The following is a 22863-nucleotide window of genomic DNA, read 5'->3' as shown; positions in this document are numbered from 1 at the left end:
ACAGAACATCGTTCATGCCCATGACATCTCCTTCAACGCGTAACCACCGACTCTCTCTCGCACTGTCGCGTGTCAGCCATGTGGTAAATCGCTTGGTCGCCACTATCCCGGCTGTTGTCCCGATATTCCCTTCGCCAACCATGACCTGTCGTCATCACTGTGGTGAGTTTTGCAATCAGTCCTTATGCTAGGGTTAGAGCTTCTGACAGTGAGGAGAGATCCGAGTCGAAGCAATTGCTGATTGCAAAATACAATCCTACCGTTGTATTGCGTCTTCACAGACCGATACACAATTTCTGGAAACTTTGAACATCCATGTTCATACTTGAACAACTTTTTTGTCTTTGCCAGAGTTTCAAGAATGGTCCCGTTGGGAAATGATGAGAAATGTCCGGAAAGGATTCTTTTTGAAACAACACGTATCGCTTATACATGATCTGAAAGTGATCTGTCGGGGCTAGGGGAGGGGTTTATAGGGGTTGTCAAGGAGAGTAGGTAAACAGGGACGTGCGAGGCTAATAGTCTCCATCCATGACCGCATTGATCACCTTCCTCACCATAGCGAAATAAAAAAGGGTCGGACAATAACAACGCAAAACGGTCTTGTGTGACATACAAAAGAGATGCTCGGTCCTGTCTAGGCTAAAAGAACCAAGCGTATTCAGGGGTGGGTGGTCCTTGAATGGGAATCACCTTCATGCTAGCTATCTTCGTGAAATGACGATGTGCCGTTGATGCAAGCCGTAATAGGTCAGGCAGGTGAAGGTATGAAATGCTCATATATATTCTGCTGAATCGCCTGATTTCGCTGTCAATTCACCACTGACGCTTCGAGAGCAATAAGAGACAGTAATTCGCAATGTCAAATCCCACTCATTTCGGCGTATACAAAGAGAGAAACGGAGTTTTGGTTCAAGCCTCAAAAGATAGTCATGCTGACGCTATATCTCATTCTAATGGTACAGAGAAAGCTAGCAATGCCGCATGCTGGCTCGCTCCTTCCAATATGCCGACAGATGGACATAATCAAACTACCGACAAAGGAAATTTATACTGATGTGAAGAAAAATCATGCTATCCTTTTAGGCAAACTCGGCGTGTCAACCTCGTTGGCCACTCACTAACCATCACCTCCAGGATGTGGCTCTCAATCTTAAAAGCCCCTTCCTTCCATACTTGCGATATATAGGTCTGATATACTGCACGTCCGTATGCTACTATAGAACGCGGACATGGGCATACTGGAGGGTATGACTCTATACCATAACGTGAGTTACGGGTCGGGACATGATTATCTCTGCAACATGACGAGTAGTTAGGATCCCCGATAAACTTCGCAAAACCAACTACAGATTCCCGTGTATATGTAGCTGTCTCTGAACATATGTAGTCACCTTGTTTGCTTGTCTACGATTCCAGTCTGACAAGTGTACCCGTCTATCATCTCTACCTGGAGTTCTTCCGAATGAAGGGAGGTTGGATTGCCACCGCCACAAAATGCTCATCAAGGGTATATAAGCTGTATCGCCGCGGCCAGACCCAACTCACAGTGATCGACGTTTGAAGGCTCTTGCTATTGCTCATGCTCTTGCCGCAATTGAGCTGGGGCTGTGTAAAAATCATCCATCACGTTACCCATGGGTCTTTAGTATCGTCAACAATGCCTTGTATGGTTGTATCGAGACACATGTCGACATGCTGGGCTGCGAGTGTACTGCTTTATGCTACATGTTTTGTTCTATGTTGTAACCGTGAGAGTTTGATCGGACCCCACCGCACAGATCCTGATACGAGTTAAGTAGTATGACGCAAGGGGGGGAAATTGGAGATGGGAGATTTGAAGAAGAGTGGAGATCAATACGACTACCAATGTACTAACCACTCTCCACTCATGCTTGGCCATTCATACCACGTATACATATCCCATATCACTTCTCATCAAATACAGCAACCATTCAGATTGACCTTCACATACCAGTCAGTCCTCTTGAGGTTCAATCGATAGGTCAAAGCAATCAGTAATCAGGTAATCACCGTGTAAATCCACTCTCGGTTCTTGCCAACTCAGATCCCGGTTTCAACCCGTTTTTAACGTTCTCAGTTCTAGTCACAACACAAAGTCAGCTGTCATACTCGACTTACATCCGCACAAGTACATACTCTCATCATCATCACCTCCCTCTCGTCCCCCTTGTGTAGTATTAGTGCATAACCTGGTGACAGCATCAGATCAGAAAATATACTTGCATCATGTTGAAAGGTGTAAAGGTGAGTCTTTCGCTCTTCGACTTGCCATCATATTATTCATGCCACCATCTCTAACCATCTCGTCACAACATCGTCAAGGCTAATTTGAGTATCGTAATAGCAACTGTGGCCCTCGTCACATAATCACAATAATTTACATACAGGACGTGAAACCCCTTCACCTACATTATCGCCATCCCAATCATTCGCGTCACTTGGTGGACCTGCTGACCAAGCAACACCAAAAGCTTCCGCCCATTCCACTGCCAACCCATTCGACTCAGCTACGGTGCCAAGTATCCATCAGCCTCACAACGCGGGAGTGGGGACACCGGGTGGTGGATTGAGTCGTTCGACCGCGAGTCTATCGCTGGACCCGTCAGCCAAGAGACCCAATTCACCTGCTGTGGGCGGTCAGACTGCTTTACCTGGTTCAGCGCATTCTGCCGGAGGACCAAGAACACCGACAAACTATGGATTCATGCCTTTACCTTTAGGTACACCCGGTGCAGGTCAACCGACAACGGGCGTGACGGTTGGTGATAGTGTAGGGATGAATACAGGTATGGGATTCGGTTTACACGAACCACCAAAGATGAGAAAAGCAATGAGCAAACTCAACGATGGTTCTTCCACCGCCTCAACCAGTCCGACTTCTTCGACCAATGTACCTGACTCCATACCCGCTCCACCCGAAACTGATCAACCTATGAATGCTGCCGCTGGATCTTCCGCAGCCAGCAGTGGTGGGACGTCGACCCCCCAACATCGAGAAGGCGGTGGACCGAGAGGTACACTCACTGTCAAAGTGATTTCCGCTAGGGGCTTAGCAGTAACCAATCAACCCGATGGATCACCACCTCAACCATACGTTGTTATTCAATTTGAACAAAACGAATACGTTTCTTGTCCACCTCATCAAACTACTTCTCACACCGCTGTACCCTTCACTCAATCTACACCTCAACCTCTGGGCGCTCCTGGAAATCTCACGAGAAGTACCAGTGGTCTAGGTGTCGGAGCGATCTCAAGGGCGTTTGCAGATGCGGTCGGAAGAAGTAAAACCAGGAGAGATGGAGATGGAAGTGGAGCGATGACTCCCAGAGCAGAAGAACCGAGCGGGGGTGGAAGTTGGTTAGGTAAACCCGGTCCGGGTGATCCCATATGGAAAGAGGAAGTTACCTTGTGAGTTGATCATTTCTTGTCAGTCAAGATCAGATCACACCTTTCTGAGGGCCGTCTCGCTGATGAGTGTTTTACGCTGTGCTATAAAGCGATTTGACATCCAACCGATCCGCTCTTCATGTGTCCGTGTATGATAAAGGTAGAGCAGGAGAAGGCTTTTTGGGAATGCTAGATATCAAACCTGTATTGCAAGATGGTTATACCCTTGACAATTGGTATAAATTGGCTACTCGTGGAGAAGAGCATGTCACTGGTGAAATTTGGATTCAAATGACTTACAAGGTTGTCAGGGTGAGTAATCAGAGTTCCACTTCACACTAAGGCATGACATGGCTTTCAGAAGTGCTGATCCAGGTGTTTTTATTCGAACAGAAATCATTATCATTGAAACCATCTGATTTCGAATTCCTCAAATTGATCGGCCGAGGTACTTTCGGAAGGGTATTCCAAGTTCGCAAGAAGGACACTAGACGAATATACGCCATGAAGGTATTATCCAAGAAGGAGATTGTTGCGAAGAAAGAAGTAGCTCACACGATCGGCGAAAGAAAAATCTTACAAAGAAGTTTGGAATGTCCTTTCCTCGTTGGTCTCAAGTTCTCTTTCCAGACTGATCGAGATCTTTATTTCGTCACGGACTATAAATGTGGTGGAGAGCTTTTCTGGCATTTGCAAAAGGAAGGAAGATTCAGTGAAGATAGGGCGAGGTTCTACATCGCTGAATTGATCTTGGCTTTGGAGCACTTACATAAATACGATATTGTTTACCGGTGAGTCGCAATGTCCCCACAACACAGATCATCCTTTGGAGGGAATGCGTCTGGCAGAGAATCGGAAGCTAACATCGATATCCTGGATACAAACATAGTGATCTAAAACCGGAAAACATCCTACTCGATGCTACAGGTCATGTGGCCTTATGTGACTTTGGTTTATCCAAGCCTGATTTATCGGATGATAAACTCACAAATACCTTCTGTGGTACTACCGAGTGAGCTGATATTTCCTCAACGACATCTCTGAACTGAGGAGCTGGCTGAACAATTGTCCACTTATGTAGGTACCTCGCTCCCGAAGTATTGCTTGACGAGAAAGGATACGGTAAACACGTCGACTTCTGGTCGCTTGGTGTATTGCTCTTCGAGATGTGTTGCGGCTGGAGTCCTTTCTATGCGGAGCAGACCCAAGAGATGTACCGGTTAATCTGTGAGTAGCCTTATGGGTCAACGAGCGACCAAGTATCCACTCATCATCCAATTATAGGCTACGGAAAGATCCGGTTCCCCAAGCATGTCATCGACGATGATGGTAAACAATTCGTAAAAGGGGTGAGTGCAGCTCTTCAGCAAACGTGAACGTGCCAGTACAGCGTGGGATTGACATTTGCTTCCTCTTGATCAGCTACTCAATCGAAACCCCCAGAACCGGCTTGGAGCCAGACGAGGTACTGAGGAATTGAAAGAACATCCATTCTTCAAATCAATCGACTGGAATTTGTTGTATAAGAAACAGATCACTCCTCCCTTCAAACCTATCGTCGACTCCGACGAATCTGTCGCCAACTTTGATCCCGAATTCACCAACTCGTCATTGATCGAAGCTGGTATCATACCTTGGGAGGAGAACGAGAACATCTCACAATCACAACCTGGTAAACATTCGTACCTCGGTCCGGGGGGTTCGTTATCTTCTGCAAGTCATATGAACAATGCTGCGCCGTCCGGAGTGGCAATTAACAAACCTCAACGACCACCTTTGCCTGGAGGTAGTGGTAGTCCACTAACGAGTAGTGTACAAGAGAACTTTAGAGGTTTCACATATACCGGTGAATCGCTGATGGTGAGTTTATAATACTATATCTATCGCTCTCAAATCATCGGTTTGGGATATATATTATAGTGATGTCTTTGCTAATGACGATTCTCTATCTTACTTAGCCCCACTCGATGTTAGCTGATCAATCGATGGACGCGGAGAGTGATTCAGAGAATGCAGTGGACGATGAAGATGATGATGAAGAGGATGATGATGATGAGTACGATGATGAAGATGAAGAAGTGGATGGGGATGGTGTGAGAACGAGAAGACAGAGCGATGTGGATATGGATTAGAGATCGTCGTGTAAATTAGCTGAAACCCGCAATAAACAATCTCGTATGGTGGTCTGATATTAGACGGAGTGGAGTGAAAGTTTGTGGGCATGACACTCTTCACAGGGTAAAGATGAAGATAACCCTTTTCCAAGAGTGAATTCTCTGAAGATCAAATCAAGTAAAATTAAATATCTTTTTTTCTCTACCTATTCTATCATCTTTCATCGTTCGTGGTTCAAGTAGGACTCTTTCCGAAATGTACCCCCTCGGTTCTGGCTGGTCTCCTGTTAATTTTCAAGGAAACTGAAGCTATGGAATGAAGGAATTCTCTTGAATGATCATGTATTGCTCTTCCCACAAACTAAATCTAGTCTTCATACATAGCTTTTATATGTTTCTTTTCTTTTCCTTTTCCATCCTTTGATACGATTTGATAATGTTCTGACTGGAAATAGGTCAGCTGTATGAATTAGTGGAATGACATCACATCAGTACAAGTTGTGCACGTGCTTAATCGACAAGGCTATTCCCTTCCTGCGACATATCGAAGAAGAGATACGTTAGATATACCTTCATTTTACCCGTACAATGCGGATTGGACTTTTGGTTATGAATAACATTTGCTCAACGAGACCTTCCACTCGAAAATGTCAAACGTGGAAAGTACGATGTTTATACTGGGTATGCAAAAACGATCGACATCGATATGGCTTGATATGATGAGCTGTTTTCTTCACTTCCAACATGTTATGAACACCCCTAGACAGGTTACAAGATTCCACTTGGAATTGATCGACATGACGTAAAATCCAGCCGCCACTTCTCGCGGTTGGATTAAAACTTTGTTTTGTCTTTCCTGAATCGATCTGCGCCCGCGATCGCCAAATCGAACTTTGTGCAGCATGTATTTTGGTTCCGACTCCTTTTTCGTTTTCATACGGTGTTTGATCTTGCCCATAATCGTCACATATACCTATATACGACGGGGTTGTGATTGGTATGCTGATGCTACTGGATAAACTATTTGTAGATCAAGTGCGTTTGTACGTTATGATCGACGGTGATACCCTTGGTCGATTGTCCAGACTTCGTCTGAATCCAGCTTTAGTGATCGACTGTGCTGGGAAAAATGACATCCCTGCCTCTAGAATATATATATATGTAAGGGAGAATAGAACACATTCCTTCACACCTTTTCTAGTGTTGTTATTTCCGTCTTGGCTTCTGCACTGTTGCCACTCTCCTACGTACTACTTTACAGGCTGTGGCGAACCAACACCAACACGCACGGAACATCTCGCATTTCCTTCCTTCTCACAGTCGACCATCCATATACACCCTTCAAATAGCAACGTTCATTTTTTTCTTGTTCACCCTATCATCAACTCCGTGTCTATCCTTCTCCGGACTCGAATCAAACTGTACTGTAATCCAACCGTACTGTGCGGCCTCTCAGCCTCTGACGATCATCTCTATTCCAGGTCTTGCTAGGTTCAGGGTTCGAGGGAAAAAAAAATTCAGGAACTCTTCTGGCCACACAGTATTCGTCATCTCATTCATCCTTCTTCAAAAACACAACCATACAGTACCACCTCCCTTTCCTCCTTTGTTCTCTTCCGGTGTATCAAGTAGGACGGCACCTCTCGCAAATCCTCCACATCTCGAGTCTCGACATCTATACAACTATTGGTGAAGAGCAATCCAGTATTTATTTCCTTGCAAGAAGAATCTCATCTGGTTTAAACGACTGACAGCGAAAGGCACAATCAAATACATCCGGCGGAACGGGTCATAAGGGAAGGGTGACATCATATAACAACGCCACCACAACACCGCACCACCAAGACAACGTGAAAAGACAAATATAGCATTCAACGGGTGTAAGAGCATACAGATAGGTATACATCCGGGTTGGAACGAAAGTACAACAAGGTCAAGAAGAGAGTGATCGCTTAGCTGGATGGATGGATGTTCGAGGCAAGAACATAGTCAAGATTGGAATTCAAACACCACCAACTATCTGGTCCGCCTGATATTTCGTCATCATCCCTGTTGCAACTTCTGGCGGGAGCCGGTGGTGCATCACATAAAAGGAATTCAGACAAGTGGTGTTTTTGGAAGATAGAACACTTAGCGATAGGTTCACAATGACAACTTCTAGCTTGACAATGGAAATTCCAACCGTCACTACCGAAAATTCATTGGCTGTATCGGCGTATCATGCGGCTCTATCTCAATACGTTAATTCGTTACTTCAATCTCACTCACACTCCAATACATCATCTTCCTCCCGTCTACCATCTCGATCCAGGTCTAGATCTATATCCCGGTCTCAATCACCTTCACCGAACAATCTACGGAGGAGATCAACCATCAAAGCTTTCAACCAATCAAACAATATCAAAAACAACGACAACAGTAATGGGAATAATGAATCGTTATTGGATCCGAATATAAGAGTGGAAACGTTGGTAGACGGAAAGATCAAACCTGATTTATTAGAACACGAAAATCTAGAGAAGATTGACCAGGATCAGCATCAGGATCAGGACATAACGCATCGGTCTGGACACGAATGTGGGGGAGATGGACCGAAATCATCGATCGCAACTCATAGATCAGTTATCACCACCGTCACCACCGAAGGATCCCAGGTAGAAGTGGAAAGTAGTAGTTTATCAACTTCGGAGGGGAATGACACGAATAGAGGAAGAGTCAGATCAAGATCAAAGACTATAAGACCCAAGAAACTTGGTGAACATGATAGATCAGAAAGTTATGATCATAAAAGAAGGTTGAAGTTCGCAAAGAATCGTGCTCAGTTGGACAGTAAGGTCATTTATTGGTTGCAAGGTGTAAGGGATGCATCGCCAGAGGGCGTAGAGATGTCACCTGATGTGAGTTGAGCCCTTTGGCCCACCATTGTACCGTACCCATAATACAGATGGTTTCGGGGTGGGTGTATGTAGGATATGCTAGCTGATACCTTATCCTACGCAAATACAGATCCCACCTGAAATCCCCGATCCTATCCCATCGCCCTCAATCCCTCACGCTGTAATTCATCGGTCGACTATCCCTTCGTCCACCAACGTATCTACTTCGAAAGTTGCTACACCCATTACGGTAAAACCCTCTCCATTGATCTTGTACGACGATTTCCCTACCAAGGCTGAACAGCATAGTCCACGATTCGTCCCTAATGCTCGGTCACCCCGTTCGGACTTTGCATTCAACATTGATCATATGCCCGTCCCAATCCCGATCCCTATGGGCGGCAAATCGACCAATCCCGGAAGTGAGATTGGATATACTAAATCAGGATTGAACTTCTCGTCCAACTCTTCCAAAGCTACCTTGAAATCGCATCATCATTGCAACCACAATACTGGTACGTCGGACAAGGGCACCGAAAGTAGTGATAATCAGCAAAGAGATAATAAAGATGAATGGTTATTGACCGTATTGGGTCAATCGGATAACTGGGATATACCATGTCGTATCCCTCCCATTTCTGAGAATGACTCAAGCACAGGGATAGAAAAAAGAAGAAGTAGAAGTCCTATGAGGGTTATGGTATCTGGGGAAATGCCTACCCCGAAACCTGTAGCAGCTGGGACTTCTTTTTGGGGATGATCCATCTCGTCTCATCCATCCGTCCATCCATTCATTCATGATCATATGTAACTTAGCATTCAGCATCGTAACGATCACATATATAGCAATGTCAACATATATAGCAACGTCAACATATTTGTAATATACTGTATTATTATCTCTACACCAATAGCATTTGTTTCTTTTTTGTATATGCCATAAATATCTCTCGCATACCATACCGCATGTTTCTCATTGTACTTGTCCTGTCTGTCTATGTATTCGGATCAAGTCTTCCTCACTTTAGGTTTACAATCCTTTGACCGTGATGAGTGAGTGACGGAAGGAACCATGCCTTCCTACCAGATCCTCCAACTCGTCGATGCACTGCGTTTTGAATCCGGATTATGATCCTGAGGTGACATGTGAGCATGAGGTACAGTATGAGGTATGAGCGTGAGAAGCACATCACGTCGCTTGTCATGTGGACCTAGATCAACTGAGTCCAATGTCTCGCTCACGCTCATCTCTTCTTTGCTCTTGATCCATTATCCATTCCACTGATGCTTTGACATACGATACCTTCCCTCGACAAAGTAAAGTTTGGTAACACTAACAACGCCAACGCCATGATTGATTGAGCTATGATCCACTCTTTCACGCCGTTTTATCCGGAGGCGGGTGCGCTAAATATGTGATTACAAAGGAGTACAGTACAGGAGAAACACTTCAACAGATGATCATTACATGATCAACGCTCGAACCTATCCCGCATAGATAGTACCACTACCTTCAAGTCCCATACATATGTACGATACATACACACAAACACACATGGTTGTTTGATGCTACCAGTAGTATGGTAATGAGGGTACGGATACGGACAATCAGCTGATTGTTTGTTTTTGGGTGTTTGTTTCATCTGTTATGTTATCCCCGCGTACAAAAATTATACATTGACAACAAGTGATCACCCATCAAGCACCAATCATCCTTTGACCGACTGGCTGGCTTATGACAAGCAGGAATGGATCGTCCTTTTGATGTTGTCAACCGAGAGATGATCCGATCGTGTTTTTATTGTCATTGTCAAAGGATAGGTATCCCTTTGGAAAAACCGCTCAGACTCTTTAGATTATCGTCGTGGTCCTCCATAGGACTTCCCTTCCCTCAAAGATTCAACAATTCAGCATTGTTCTTGTTCTTTCGGGCAGACTAAGGAGGTACCTGGAAAGATGTGTAGTACACATACATGAACATATACACACATGTACAATGGATAAGGATGTTACCGATCAACGATATCCATCCTTCGCTCCTTCACTCTCTGTCTTGCCTTTCACTCCTCATCAATCAATAATGCTTCCGGACATAGATGTATTGAGGTACTGTATTCAATCAAAGCTTATCGGAATACTATAAAATCAAGTACAAGTGGAAATCAAAACGAAAACGAAAACGAACTTCATCTCTAGTATATAAAAGAATACCCATTCGTTTTCATTCCTTTCATCTACCTACCTTCCAATTATCAATCATAGATCCTCTGTATACACGAAAGAAGGTTTTGTAGAAGTTCTTTCTCTGACTTGTTTATCCTATTTGTCGACAAGTTCTCATACACCTATTCACTTGTCAATATTGTGTCAACAAGAAGTCCGTTTGAAGCAGCGAACTCGAAATAAGGAGAAGAGCAATTGAGATGTCGTCAATGTCAAATATAACTACACATGTGCTCACTGTCAGTGAGCTGACACCGCAATTATGGAGTATGATGAAAGCTGAACCTGAAGATACCATTGTGAGTATTTGTCTACAAATACTTGTCTACTGTATCCTACTGAATTTCGAGTTCCTCTGATGGCTGATAAATGATTGATTGATCGTTTGGTATACTTGTTCATACCACAGTGGTATAGTCTAATAGGAACATTACTTCAAGCAATGTTGGTCACTTCAGTATTAGGAATGACGATCAAGTATTTCACCTATTTCATGAATCGTGATTCACCGTATCTTCTCTGGGGTATAGGAGTAGGTACGACCATACAGCTGTGAGTTAGCTCGATTTCTCGCCTTTGAATTTCGAGCGTAAGGCGTTGGAGCTGTAAGCTGACCAATCGATGAGTTTTGTGCTTGTTGTGAATTTTCTAGAGGAGAATTAATGTTAACATGTGCAGAGGTGTGTACAGAACATTCCTCCTCTCCATTACACAATCGTTTATATCAGTCAGCTTTCATTGATATTGATGTGAATCTATCATTATTGATTCACAGGACTATCGATTGGTATATTGTGGACCCGATCATTTTCAAGATATATTTCGGTTCTTAGTTATCTCAGATATGGTTAGACTTTTGACGGCTGCAATGTTCAATATTGCTGCGGGAGGATATTATACTTGGAGGGTATGGATGGTGAGTTTGGTTGGATCTGCCTTACTGTAATGGCGTTATAGCATGATTTCATCCGTTATGCTGCCCATGTAATGTCGATATTGATATTCCAACGTGACCGGGAGTAGATGTGCGGTAGAAAGATATATATGATTCCTCCATTCGCTATTGGCGGTATGGTACAAATGATGATGACCGTTATGTAAGTCTGTCTATGACCCCATCTGATACTACGTTCATATGATACTGATTCTTCTATCTTTGCTACAAAGGGCTGTCGTACATGGATGTAAATTACCAGAAATAACTGTTGACTCAATCAAGCAATTGCCGGAGAAGATGCCTCAAATCTTGAAATTGTTTAAAATTTGGGGAGCTGTCACCTTGGTGGTCGACGGTGCATTATGTATAATCAGTAAGTGAACTCCTTCACTAATTAGACACTGAATGTGTCTTTTGCTTGAAAGGATCGGCTGACTTTGTGCTATGGGTGTCGTTCAGTGACTATCCTTTTGTTCAAAACTCAGGATAGTCTGTTCTCGAAGGAAACGAAAGTTTTCAGAAAGTTGATTTCACTAGTTTATGAGACCATGTGAGTGAATCGTGTAGTTAGTTGGTCACGACCGATGCTCATCATCACTTGTGGGGTCTGTCAAGGCTCCCTCCCGTCATTTGTCTGATCATCCTCGAAGCTGCAAGTGGAAGCAAGGGTACCCCATTGAGTGAGTGGTTGCTCCTTCCCCTCGGTTCGTCCCTCCATACAGCATGATCAGCCGGATATCATTTATGACTCAGTAATGTATACTATGTGTGGTGCGCTGAACTGACAGTGGGAAAACCTACAGCCGACATGAGAAGAATCATAACCTGTATCCTACCTGTACTATACTATCATTCGGCTCTCCACACTTTATGCGGTCGACAGGACTTACGGGACCTACTCGAAGATAAACTTGCTTCAGGGGGTATTCACGCTATATCCAATGGAAGTGGTAAAGGATCAGGTGGAAGGGTTTATGCGGCCTATCCACCTGGATTGAGATCATTAAACAATGAAGAAAGTGGGATAGAAATGCAATCGCCTATAAGTAGTTCCTCAACTAGGAAAAACCCTCAGATGCCTATGATCAAGGTAAATTTTGCTTCACTCGGTGGCAGTCATAGTGCTGTATTTACTGATATATGGGTTTTTGGTCCGTTCAGGTCGAACAAACTACTGTGGTTTCCCGGTCGGACGAATACATTCTATCCACCCCTGAGGCGATATCGATGCCTAGATCTTCAACGCATGATGACAATGATCTGGGGAAGTCGGATGATGAGAAATCGGTTATGACCAATAAATCCGCTCCTGTACATCATTCGTGATCCCATCACAGAAAGGGAAGAAGATTTCTCAGAATTCTTTTCAGATATGATACAATGTTTCAGCCTAGAAAACAATAGGACTGCCACAACATACCATACAGTACCATACATCACGATACTATACAACACAAGTCATTGCTTTTTCGTCTTGTACAATACTGTATTTTCATTTTTTGGGTAATCGTTCAGACTATATTGCGAATAGAGTGTAGAGTCGGTGAAAAGAGAAAAAGTATAATCTGGATATGTTGTTGGGACAATCATTGAGAGTTTCGAAATGCTCCTGTGTATTTACGATGCAAGCTTGCTGTTTTTGAAATAAGCTCGCAGATATGTACTTCGTTGTGCAGCAATGTCAAGAAGGTCTCAACACGGAGGTCGAAGTTATCATCATGATGGTTGGGCCCAAAATCACATAACAATGAAAAGGTGGATTTCCGATGATGGGCTAAGTGAGGAACGAAACATTCATGAAGATCAACATCCGTATTGTTCTCGGTATATCGGTACGTGTTTCCCGATCAAGACGGATCACAAAGTGGGTCAGAAGAGGATTGATCACCCTTAAAGGATCAAGGTATCAAGAACAATCTTTTTGTTTCATTTCTCATCTAGACTGACGGGATCTCTCTCCAACGATCAACCATCAAAAAGCCTTTTCGCTTCCCCACTCCAAGCTATCCTTTGATCGCTGGACTTACCAATCAGGGGCAAACGAGCCCACTTTCAGACACTATTCCCCACGAACCTACTTACTCCTGGGTAGTATGTGCACCAGCGTGATGTGGTTGCTGTCATGTCATCAAAACAGGACTTGGATACAATGCCATACCATCAGACCGTGAACAATAAGATCAAATCAATCATCCATCCATCCATCCATCCATCCATCCATCCATCAACATCAACTATCAATTCAAAGGACCCCTGCGACCCCATCAAAGATTTAGATTCGGGCGGATCAAAATTCACTTTTGCTCCGCAGACATGCATGCACACAGTAGTGACTCAAGATGAGAGGAAGGAGTACGCAGGAGGGAAAGAAGCATCACCCTCCCCCCCTCGTACTTGGATACCAATTTCAATCATGGTAAGAGCAAGGCGACGAGATGGGAGATTCAAGCCACCACTTTCGAACGGACTGTGCATAACAACGAATAAAGTTCATTCCATCATTCCCCATCTTCACTTCAGTCCTCAATCTGTGTGTGGGTTAGCCTGATTGGATGATGATGAACATCAAGATCGATATTTGTTGGAGCTGAAAAGTGGGGAATCACCATTGTCATATAAAGAGAGACCCGATAATAAGTACAGTATCCTTCAACATTCAATTGGAAAAGTCGTCTTTATAGTTAATGTATACTGTGGTTGTTGTTGGGGATTAGAATATAGATAAAAAATCATAAGAGAGTGAAAGGTCGTTCAAGATGCCTGCTATAGTCATAACGTAGGTCTATCTCCCTTGCCATAGCTTTCCACCAAATCAGTCACTTATCCTCGACTGACTGATGTGCTGATGTATCCCTTGAATAACCATAGTGCACTCTCAGACCCGGTCGCAATCGTCCATATACCCATATCGCCAAGTGAAGTGTACACTACCAAGATATATTGGACTATCGATAGATCTTCGGTCGAATCTGCTGAGTTCTTCAACATAACATCGAACCGAATTGAGGTGAGTAATTAATCTGACAAAACGTCTATACTCTCTTCGTTCCCGTGCTTCTCGCTTTTTTCTTTAATCTATCCATCATGAAGCTGATTTGAATGTTGATGCTATCTTTGATGTATAGATGGCAATCTTCGGCTCGCTCGATCTGATATCCCTTGAATGGTCAGATATCAGTGAACGGGAGAAAGGTGACATACTAATATCGACAAGTTGGAGGGTTTTTGAGATATCCAGTGGAGATCAAGATGAAATTGGGAATTATGGTAAGAATCACTGTCTTCTATACTCCTAACGGTGCCCAACCGATCGAAGCTCATTCTTAAATGGTTTTACACCTCTACCTGTAGACTCGCCTCATCTACGTCACGTCTCTGCTCCACTGGCCAAAGCAGGTATATCCATCTTGTACCAATCTAGCTATTTCACCGATTTCCTATTGGTGAAAGAGAGTGACTTTGAAAAAGCTAGAAACATATTTACTCATCAAGGGTGTAAGTAGACTTGAAATTACACTATCAGTACTGAATCTTCTTCTTGTTGGACCAATAGGGCAAATTGATCCGTCCTCTACCCCTTCACCCAGACGACGTTCCCTAATATCACCCCTCACTCCCTCTCGACCTTCTTTCCCATCATGTTCAACTTCCCCATCACCAGCCAGATCAACCTCATCCATCACACCTGAAATCACCGTCTTACCTTCTCCACTAGCTTGTATAGGGTTCTCTAAATCCGCCGAAAATAAATTCTCGGAGAGGGTTAGGAAATTCCTCGTTTGGCCTGAAAGATGTTATGCTCCTCGACCCCTAATCGATGACGATGATGATGACTTGGATGGGACTACCGATGGGTGTTCACTGCCACTGCCTAGGGGAAGACCGTTTATTAGTTATACGAAAAATGAAGATGGATCAAGTCTGGTCACTGAGATTGAAGTATTGAAACATATATTTACGAATGATAATGGTGAAGAAGATGGAGAGGAATATGGTAAATCCAGTGAATTAATCAGATCGGATCAAGAAGAACTCTTCTTTCAAGATCATGAGGATCCCCAGGAGGACGAGGAATATCATTCGATATCAGATGATTCCACGAGTTATCATTCATCGGATGAAACATCTCATCACCCACCAGGAGAAGAGACCACACGTAGATTTAATGGACAGACATTCACTCCTCCACCTGATACACCCTGCCCGTTAGAATATAGTTTACCACCCACACCATACGATAGAAGATCTTTCGACGTATCTCACAATATCAATGACGAGGCGAATCACGAGCATGGGCATGATTGTGATGATGGAAAATCTGATTATTCAGTCGGAGAAGTACCTATCAAATGGTTAGCAGGGAAGGAACCTAGTGGCAATAGCAGTGGAAATACGGGAGGTAGGAAACGGTGCTTGCAGTTAGACTTGAGAGGGATAGGTGATTTTGATCTTGCTGATAACGAAGAGAAGGGTGCCTATCATCTGGGTAAGTGATCAATACCAAATACCATATAACATATATCACCAGCCTATGGGTTACATGAGATTTAGTGGCTGAGGGCTGGTCTGTTTGTTCCATAGATAAATCGGGATTGGTCACTCGATTTTCAGAATTACTATCATCCTCGTCGACGAATGGCGCTCGAAATGGAAGTCGATCCCGGCCTATTAGAATGTTATATTCCTCCACTTTCCATACTGCCAATCTCTTAGTGGAAGCTAGGGACGTCAAGCGAGCTAAGAGATTGTTGGAGAGGAGAAGAAGATCAGTTGAATGGAATGGATCGAATTTCCAATCGCTTAACTATGAGGGCCGCCCGGATCGTAGGCTATAAGTGTGTATTGTTTGTAACGATCCAAGATGATTTGACTGTCTGTATTCTTTGTTTGTATGCTTGTATGACTCCTTGGTTTAACTGTAAGTATGTTTCTTTTATTCTAAGTAGATGGATATCGGATGGGATGGGATGTATCGGATGTTTGTTTTGGCTCATTCACTTGACTGTTTTGATGTACGAGATCCACGAGGTTAGACCACCATCCCCATCACTGTCCCTATTGCTGGTGGCCGGACCTTCACATGATATATGAGTGAATGCGTGTGATCTGATATGAGATTGATTGGACAGATGGGAGAGGCCATGCATGAGAGATCATACTCGTATATTCGATCGAGTAGCCTTATTCCGGCCGTACTGATGGCTCGGACCGTGTACATACATTTCGGGTTTGAACGAGAGGAGCGCCACGTGGGAAAACCATCCAGGACGACTCAATATAGCAATCAGACTCGAAATAAATAAAGACATGGCATAGCATCACCTCTGGACATATATATACACCTATCTAGCAATCTCCATATCCTCTCTCCTCAATACTACTCCCCCATCACCTCGGCAGCATGTCGCGAATCGCTCCTTTACGCTCTCTCACCCGCTTGACCACCCGTCAACTCGCCCACAACAATGTCAGCAGCATCGTCCGACCAGCTATGGTCGCATCCCAAACAAGGGGTTATAAGAGGAATCCTCAACCTATGAGAGATGTCATGACGGGTGAAATTATTCAGACACCTGATTTGGATGTGCGTCCGATTCCCAGTTTGGCATATACATATACCTATGCAGAAGCATCGCGAGGGTTACATAGCTAATAGTGATGGATGATGAACCTGTCTCAGGCATCATTGATGAAAATCACCAAGACGACCTCACCCAAAACCCCTTTACCTCCCTCAAAATTGGTCTTTGGAAAGACATTCACAGATCATATGTTGACTGTCAATTGGAACTCTGCTAATGGATGGGGTACACCTGAGATCAAACCTTGTACGTCTGTCTACCAATATCAACGATATCAACGTTTGGTGTCAATTTTTCATTGTTGACCTCCGATTATAGATGCTCCTTTGGAACTTGATCCTTCATCTACTGTATTCCACTATGCTTTCACATTGTAAGGCTTACCTCAGATCTTTATCTCATCTCCCGTCGGTGATACCATTTACTGATGTGCTCGATTAAATAGGTTCGAAGGTATGAAAGCCTACCGACAAGAGGACGGGACCGTCAGGTTGTTCAGACCAGATATGAATATGGCAAGAATGAACCGAGTGGGTGTCTATACCAATCAGATACAGATAAAGCAGGAATTGATGAAAAGTTTGCTATCTACCCTTGCTGTAGAGCGCCGCTAGGATAGCCCTTCCTGTAAGTCAGCTGGCGATTGATACACAGCGACCTCAAGCTGATCGTGTTTGTTCGCATGAACAGACATTCGACGGTGAAGCTCTGATTGAATTGATCAAGAAGCTCGTCGTGTTAGACTCTGAATGGATTCCTAAAGAACCCGGATATTCACTTTACATCCGTAAGTATATCTTGTCACTCAGCTACATCGCTTTTGAGAACCGCTAGATAGCTGATATGTCATGTGATGTGAAACAGGTCCAACATTGATAGGTACCCAGAATGCTTTAGGTGTAGGACCAAGTTCAGATGCTATGTTATTCGTCATCTGTTCACCTGTGAGTTCCAATGTGCTCAGCGCATTCAGTACTTCTCAGTCTCTAGCATCACTTCTCCCAATAAATTCGAATAAGTGATCATCCATTATCTACAAGTGCAGCGCAGAGCAATACTGAATTGGTTTCCAAAACCAGGTCGGCCCATATTACGCCTCAGGATTCAAGCCCGTTCAGTTATTGGCCACCACCAAATTCGTTAGGGCCGCTCCAGGTGGAACAGGTGGATACAAGCTCGGTGCGAAGTAAGTCAAGTTATGTTCTCCGTTTGATCTAGCTTGGTGATTTATTGACTATGCTAATCCTGTATTGCGATCATCATAGCTACGCACCTGGTGTCGTACCTCAGGCTGAAGCTGCCAAAGAAGGTTATAGTCAGAATTTGTGGCTGTTAGGTGAAGAACATGCTTTGACCGAGGTGAGTCAGCCGGCCCTTTCTTTGGAAATGTGAAATTGTGATTTGATTCCCATTCGTTGATAGGTCGGAACTATGAACTTGTTCGTAGCCTTCAAGAAACCCGATGGAAGTGAGTGCTACTCGTCATATCTTCTTATAATTCCATGCACAACCATTTCTGATTATTCTGCATGGGTCCACACTCAGCTGTCGAACTTGTTACTCCACCATTGGATGATGTTGTCTTACCAGGAGTAACCAGAGACTCGTAAGTATTTCATATCACATCCTCTTCCATTCCACCTCATTCCCACCCTACCTGTTCCATCGAGTTGCTGCCACCTACCAGAAAAAACGAATATTGGTTTATTCTAATTGCAATCTAATCTACCGATAGTGCTTTGGCCCTTGCTCGAGCCCACGCCAACGGCGACAAGATCCCTGGCCTACCTGAAAATCTCGTCGTCTCAGAACGTAAATTGATAATGGCCGATCTAGTAGAAGCTGAAAAGAACGGTACTTTGGTGGAGGTTTTCGGTACAGGTACAGCTGCGATTGTTTCCGCCGTTGATAAGTGAGCTCAATATCACAGAACAAATATTTTGAACCCAAACTGCGTTCAGAAATCAGAGCGATTTTGCTTATTTCTACTCACTTTGTTAGGATCGGATACGAAGGTAGAGACATCGAGATACCCACCGGTCCCGACGGTTTAGGATCCATCGCCAAAGGGTTGTTGGATAGGATGACAGCCATTCAAATTGGTGAAATTGAACATCCTTGGTCTGTCATTGCTAATCCCGTCAAGTCGGTATAAACAAAACAAACAAAGAAATAATAGGACAGACATGAAAGAAGCGATTTTCGGTTATTGGTTCTTGGATATTTCAGGATGATGGGGTTGACGAGGGCAAGAGGGACTATGAAGTATAGGTTGTAGATGAAGTACTTCACATGCATGGGTATATATATCGTATTATATACAGTCGAATTTGGATGGTAAGCAATCTTGATAAACCTCGTTACGAGTATAAGCGGTAAAATGATAAACATGGCTATATTCAGAATTCTCGTTGAAATATGAAATCGAAAGCAAAAGCGTATGCGGGTATATAGATATGTATATTGCGTGAATAGAGCAGAAGTCGATATGGATGTTGACCAAGAAGATGATTGTATGGGGATGATATATAGAGTGAGAAATATTTGAGTGAGAAATATTTGAGTGAGAAATATTTGAATAACATCTGGACGTCATCTTCTGTTCAGTTGTGAACTCACTTAACAGCTCTCGATATACTTCTTACCCTCTTTGACCATAGCTTCTCTGAAATGTCTCTTCAGTTTGGTAGTAGTAAACTCTTGATTCTCTTCTTCGATGGATTTCCAGTCTACTTTTTCGTAATTCTTAGTCACCAATTCCCAGATCTTGATTCTCAAACCCTTGTCGATCGACGCTTTTCCTTTCTTCGGTGATTTACCTTCAAAATGCTTCTGGAGCTCAGGAGCCAGTACCTCTCTCCAATGTCTTGCCAACTTCGTAGAATTGTATGTGGGCGTCTCGATCGATGTGAAAGCCAGAGTTTTGGTAAATTTTGAGTCCAGAAGATAAGAGATAATTGACCCTCTGACAGATGAGGGAATCTTAGTAGCCGAAGGTGTTCTTTTGGGCGAGGGGCATGGGGTAGAAGGTGATGAGACTTCCTTTCGTTTGGGTGGAGTGACGGGAGTCTGCACGTTATCGCAAGATCAGCCGTACTGCGGTAAAATCGTGAGTGATCAGTCAAATAGCTGACTAACTGGATAAGCCACGAGCTGAATGTTGCTACTCTCCTCTTTTGCAGGCGAGAATGGCTAAGATGGCTAAAGTGTTAGCACCTCTCCGTATGTCATTTCTATGTACTGTACTTTGTGCCACTTACTTGGTCTTCATCAACATCCATCTCAGCGTCGTCTTCTGCCTGCTTTGGGACATCCTTTTCCTTAGATGAGCTTTTCTTCTTGAGCTATCACCAGGGGCAAATCATTAGCTACTCCATCCTCTCGGTTCATCTGAGATAGACAATTCACCTCGTCAGATCTTCTCGGAGCTGCATAGCCAGCTTTAACGACCTTCTTCCCGCCAGAGCCTTTTCGCTTTGAGCTGGCAGATAGTTGTGAAGAACCGGCTTCTGATCCTCCATGCTGCTTTCAAAAGCTTTCAGCTATCAATGGAATCGACCAGGCTGGATGGTGGTAAACTTACTTGCGAGGCCCTCTCTTGATCATCTCCAGAAGCATCCTCCTCGACCTTTGATCCGAAAGCTTCTCCGCTATCTTTTTTCTCGTCTTCGCCTGACTCATCTTCTTCGGGTAATTGGGTTTCACTGATCTTTCTCTTTATATTCTTGTCGGAGGCTTCCTCTTGAGCAGCAGCTTTACCTTGACCCTTCGAAGAGTTAGACTTCGACTTTTTCTCGGGAGTCTCGGCTTGATCAGCTTCATCTCTTCTACCACTTGAGCTGTTTCCTGCTCGCCTTTCAACTTTTGAGGACTCCAGATCCGATATGTTTTGTGCGATACTCCCGGATTCCCCAGCCTCGTCAGATGAGCCAGGATCGAGAGACTAAAAGCAGGGCACTGAATTAGCTTTACAGGACTTCACAACAATGTTCATCTGACTCACCAATCTTTCGGTCTCCTCGTCGCCACTGACCATTTCATCCTCCGCATCCTCTGCTGGTCCTTCCTTCTTTGTACTGTTACCTTGAGGTTTTCCTTTCTTCACTTCTACTTTAGGTTTAATGGTTGCTTTAACAGAAGCCTTATCCTCCTTGATGTTTACCTTCTCTACTTTACCTTTTGTAGATTTCTTGACAGTTTTCTCTTCCTTGTCATCCGACTTTTCTTCTTTACCCTCCTTGATCTTCTTCGTGGACGCATTTTGAGCCTTTTTGGCCACGATGGCAGATGGAGTGGTGAAGGACGATGATGCTGAGGATGGTGCAATGCTGAAACTCTTCGGCAAGAGTGGAGTGAATTTACCATTACCTTTCTTTGCAGCAGTGGAGGCTTTTGCAGTTGGCTTGACGCCAGAAGTAACCGAGGAGCCTGAAGACGGAGCAAGGTGAATCTTGTTTTTGGGCACTTTAGGAGCGGGTAATTTGGTATTCGTCGATTTCATGGTAACGGCTGGTTTTAGAAGAGGAATTGGAGGTTTGACTTTTTTGGTGGAAGCAGCCTTGGTGGTTGTTGACGAACTCTTCTTCGATGTCATGCGAGGTTCGTCGGTATCAGTAGCGATCCCCTCATCGTTTATGTCCTTAGATTGATATCACGTCAGCAACAATGGTCACATATGCTAGGGTCGCTCAACTTACGTCTTCTGCCTTGGATACAGCTTCTTCATCCGATGCTCCAGGGGATTCAATTTTCCCAACTCGCTTTCGCTTGTTTTAGATGGGCACAGACTTCAGTGGCTACCCAGATTATCAAAGGGTAGAGCAACACTTACAACAATTCCGGTGGTCGCCATCTTCTTCGGTTGTTCCTTCTTTACCAATTTCTAGATAGCATAACGTCAGCTTAGGATTAGAACTGAATATCGCAGCTGATGGAAAACATACCTTCGCATCTCCCTCATCTCCATCCGAACCTTCACCTTCATCATGTTCCTCATGGTCTTCTATCTCTTGTTCATGATCCGACGGGACTTCAGTCTCAATATCAGACTCGACGATCTTCTTCGATTTTTTCTTGATTGGACCTGATTTGAGTTCAATCTTTTTGACTTCCTTCTGTACTTCTTTATCATCTTTACCTTTCTTGCCCTTGTTGGTGGCAGCGGTAGATGAAGCAGGTTTGCTTCTCGGTTTAGGTTTTGCTTTTGAATCGGATTTGTTTTCTTTAGTGGCAGTAGATTTTCTTTGGGTATCTTTTGCTGAAGTAGAAGATTTTCTTGATTTCTATCATGCCAAAGAGGTATAACGTCAGCTCAACCATTGTACTGGAAACTCTCATTTTCAATACTATCTCGATGAATGGTCATATGGAGCGATGTCGATGAAAAGTCCGATAGAAGGAAAAGAAAGGTGATCTCACTTTACTAGTTTTCTCTTCTTCCTCTTCCTCATATTCACTGCCTTCCTCTTCCTTCTCACTATCGACTTCTTCAACTTCCGATTCTGCTTCCTCCACCTCTACACCATACTCATCATCACCTTCCACATCATCATCATCATCACCATCAGCGTTGATCTCATCCTCCCCTTCATCATCTGATCCGTACATTCGATCGGATGAGACGTAGCTCCCAAAGACAGGAGCGGGTTTGCGTTCTCTCGTAGGTCTTGACATTTCCTTTTGAGATGATATCACGTCAGCTCTTCCATTTTCACAAAGTT

The 22863-nt window shown here is 43.9% G+C and overlaps 6 protein-coding genes across 6 annotated transcripts; 5 read left to right on the top strand and 1 right to left on the bottom strand.

Moving 5' to 3' along the window:
* Window positions 1-2250: 2250 nt before the first annotated feature.
* On the top strand, window positions 2251-5543 carry I203_101711 (uncharacterized protein; the record flags this gene model as incomplete). Its single annotated transcript, XM_019150525.1, has 9 exons — window positions 2251-2268; window positions 2369-3432; window positions 3522-3723; window positions 3805-4202; window positions 4301-4423; window positions 4493-4638; window positions 4696-4760; window positions 4834-5271; window positions 5370-5543. 9 exons carry the CDS (start codon window positions 2251-2253, stop codon window positions 5541-5543), a joined length of 2628 nt encoding a protein of 875 aa, XP_019000118.1.
* Window positions 5544-7672: 2129 nt separating this feature from the next.
* I203_101710 (uncharacterized protein) lies at window positions 7673-9161 on the top strand (the record flags this gene model as incomplete). Its single annotated transcript, XM_019150524.1, has 2 exons — window positions 7673-8422; window positions 8532-9161. 2 exons carry the CDS (start codon window positions 7673-7675, stop codon window positions 9159-9161), a joined length of 1380 nt encoding a protein of 459 aa, XP_019000117.1.
* Window positions 9162-10824: 1663 nt separating this feature from the next.
* Window positions 10825-12887, top strand: I203_101709 (uncharacterized protein; the record flags this gene model as incomplete). The annotated part of the gene is made up of 10 exons (XM_065516935.1): window positions 10825-10923; window positions 11034-11176; window positions 11277-11304; window positions 11400-11540; window positions 11648-11721; window positions 11792-11934; window positions 12021-12111; window positions 12177-12241; window positions 12365-12651; window positions 12723-12887. 10 exons carry the CDS (start codon window positions 10825-10827, stop codon window positions 12885-12887), a joined length of 1236 nt encoding a protein of 411 aa, XP_065373753.1.
* Window positions 12888-14317: 1430 nt separating this feature from the next.
* I203_101708 (uncharacterized protein) lies at window positions 14318-16396 on the top strand (the record flags this gene model as incomplete). Its single annotated transcript, XM_019150522.1, has 6 exons — window positions 14318-14337; window positions 14430-14568; window positions 14687-14828; window positions 14913-15056; window positions 15115-16047; window positions 16143-16396. 6 exons carry the CDS (start codon window positions 14318-14320, stop codon window positions 16394-16396), a joined length of 1632 nt encoding a protein of 543 aa, XP_019000115.1.
* A 566-nt stretch (window positions 16397-16962) lies between these two features.
* Window positions 16963-19298, top strand: I203_101707 (branched-chain amino acid aminotransferase; the record flags this gene model as incomplete). Its single annotated transcript, XM_019150521.1, has 13 exons — window positions 16963-17145; window positions 17242-17389; window positions 17462-17516; window positions 17589-17673; window positions 17747-17770; window positions 17834-17930; window positions 18008-18087; window positions 18223-18329; window positions 18409-18502; window positions 18566-18611; window positions 18689-18749; window positions 18879-19055; window positions 19145-19298. The coding sequence occupies 13 exons, from the start codon at window positions 16963-16965 to the stop codon at window positions 19296-19298; spliced, it is 1311 nt and encodes a 436-aa protein (XP_019000114.1).
* Window positions 19299-19762: 464 nt separating this feature from the next.
* On the bottom strand, window positions 19763-22816 carry I203_101706 (uncharacterized protein; the record flags this gene model as incomplete). Its single annotated transcript, XM_019150520.1, has 10 exons — window positions 19763-20212; window positions 20282-20335; window positions 20404-20487; window positions 20552-20665; window positions 20727-21086; window positions 21147-21782; window positions 21841-21909; window positions 21975-22025; window positions 22087-22425; window positions 22562-22816. 10 exons carry the CDS (start codon window positions 22814-22816, stop codon window positions 19763-19765), a joined length of 2412 nt encoding a protein of 803 aa, XP_019000113.1.
* Between the last annotated feature and the right edge of the window lie 47 nt (window positions 22817-22863).

The sequence above is a fragment of the Kwoniella mangroviensis genome, assembly GCF_000507465.2.
Source record: "Kwoniella mangroviensis CBS 8507 chromosome 1 map unlocalized Ctg01, whole genome shotgun sequence".
Classification (NCBI taxonomy): Eukaryota; Fungi; Basidiomycota; class Tremellomycetes; order Tremellales; family Cryptococcaceae; genus Kwoniella; species Kwoniella mangrovensis.
Note: the sequence above shows the minus strand (reverse complement) of the source record. Positions and strands in the feature narration are given on the sequence as shown.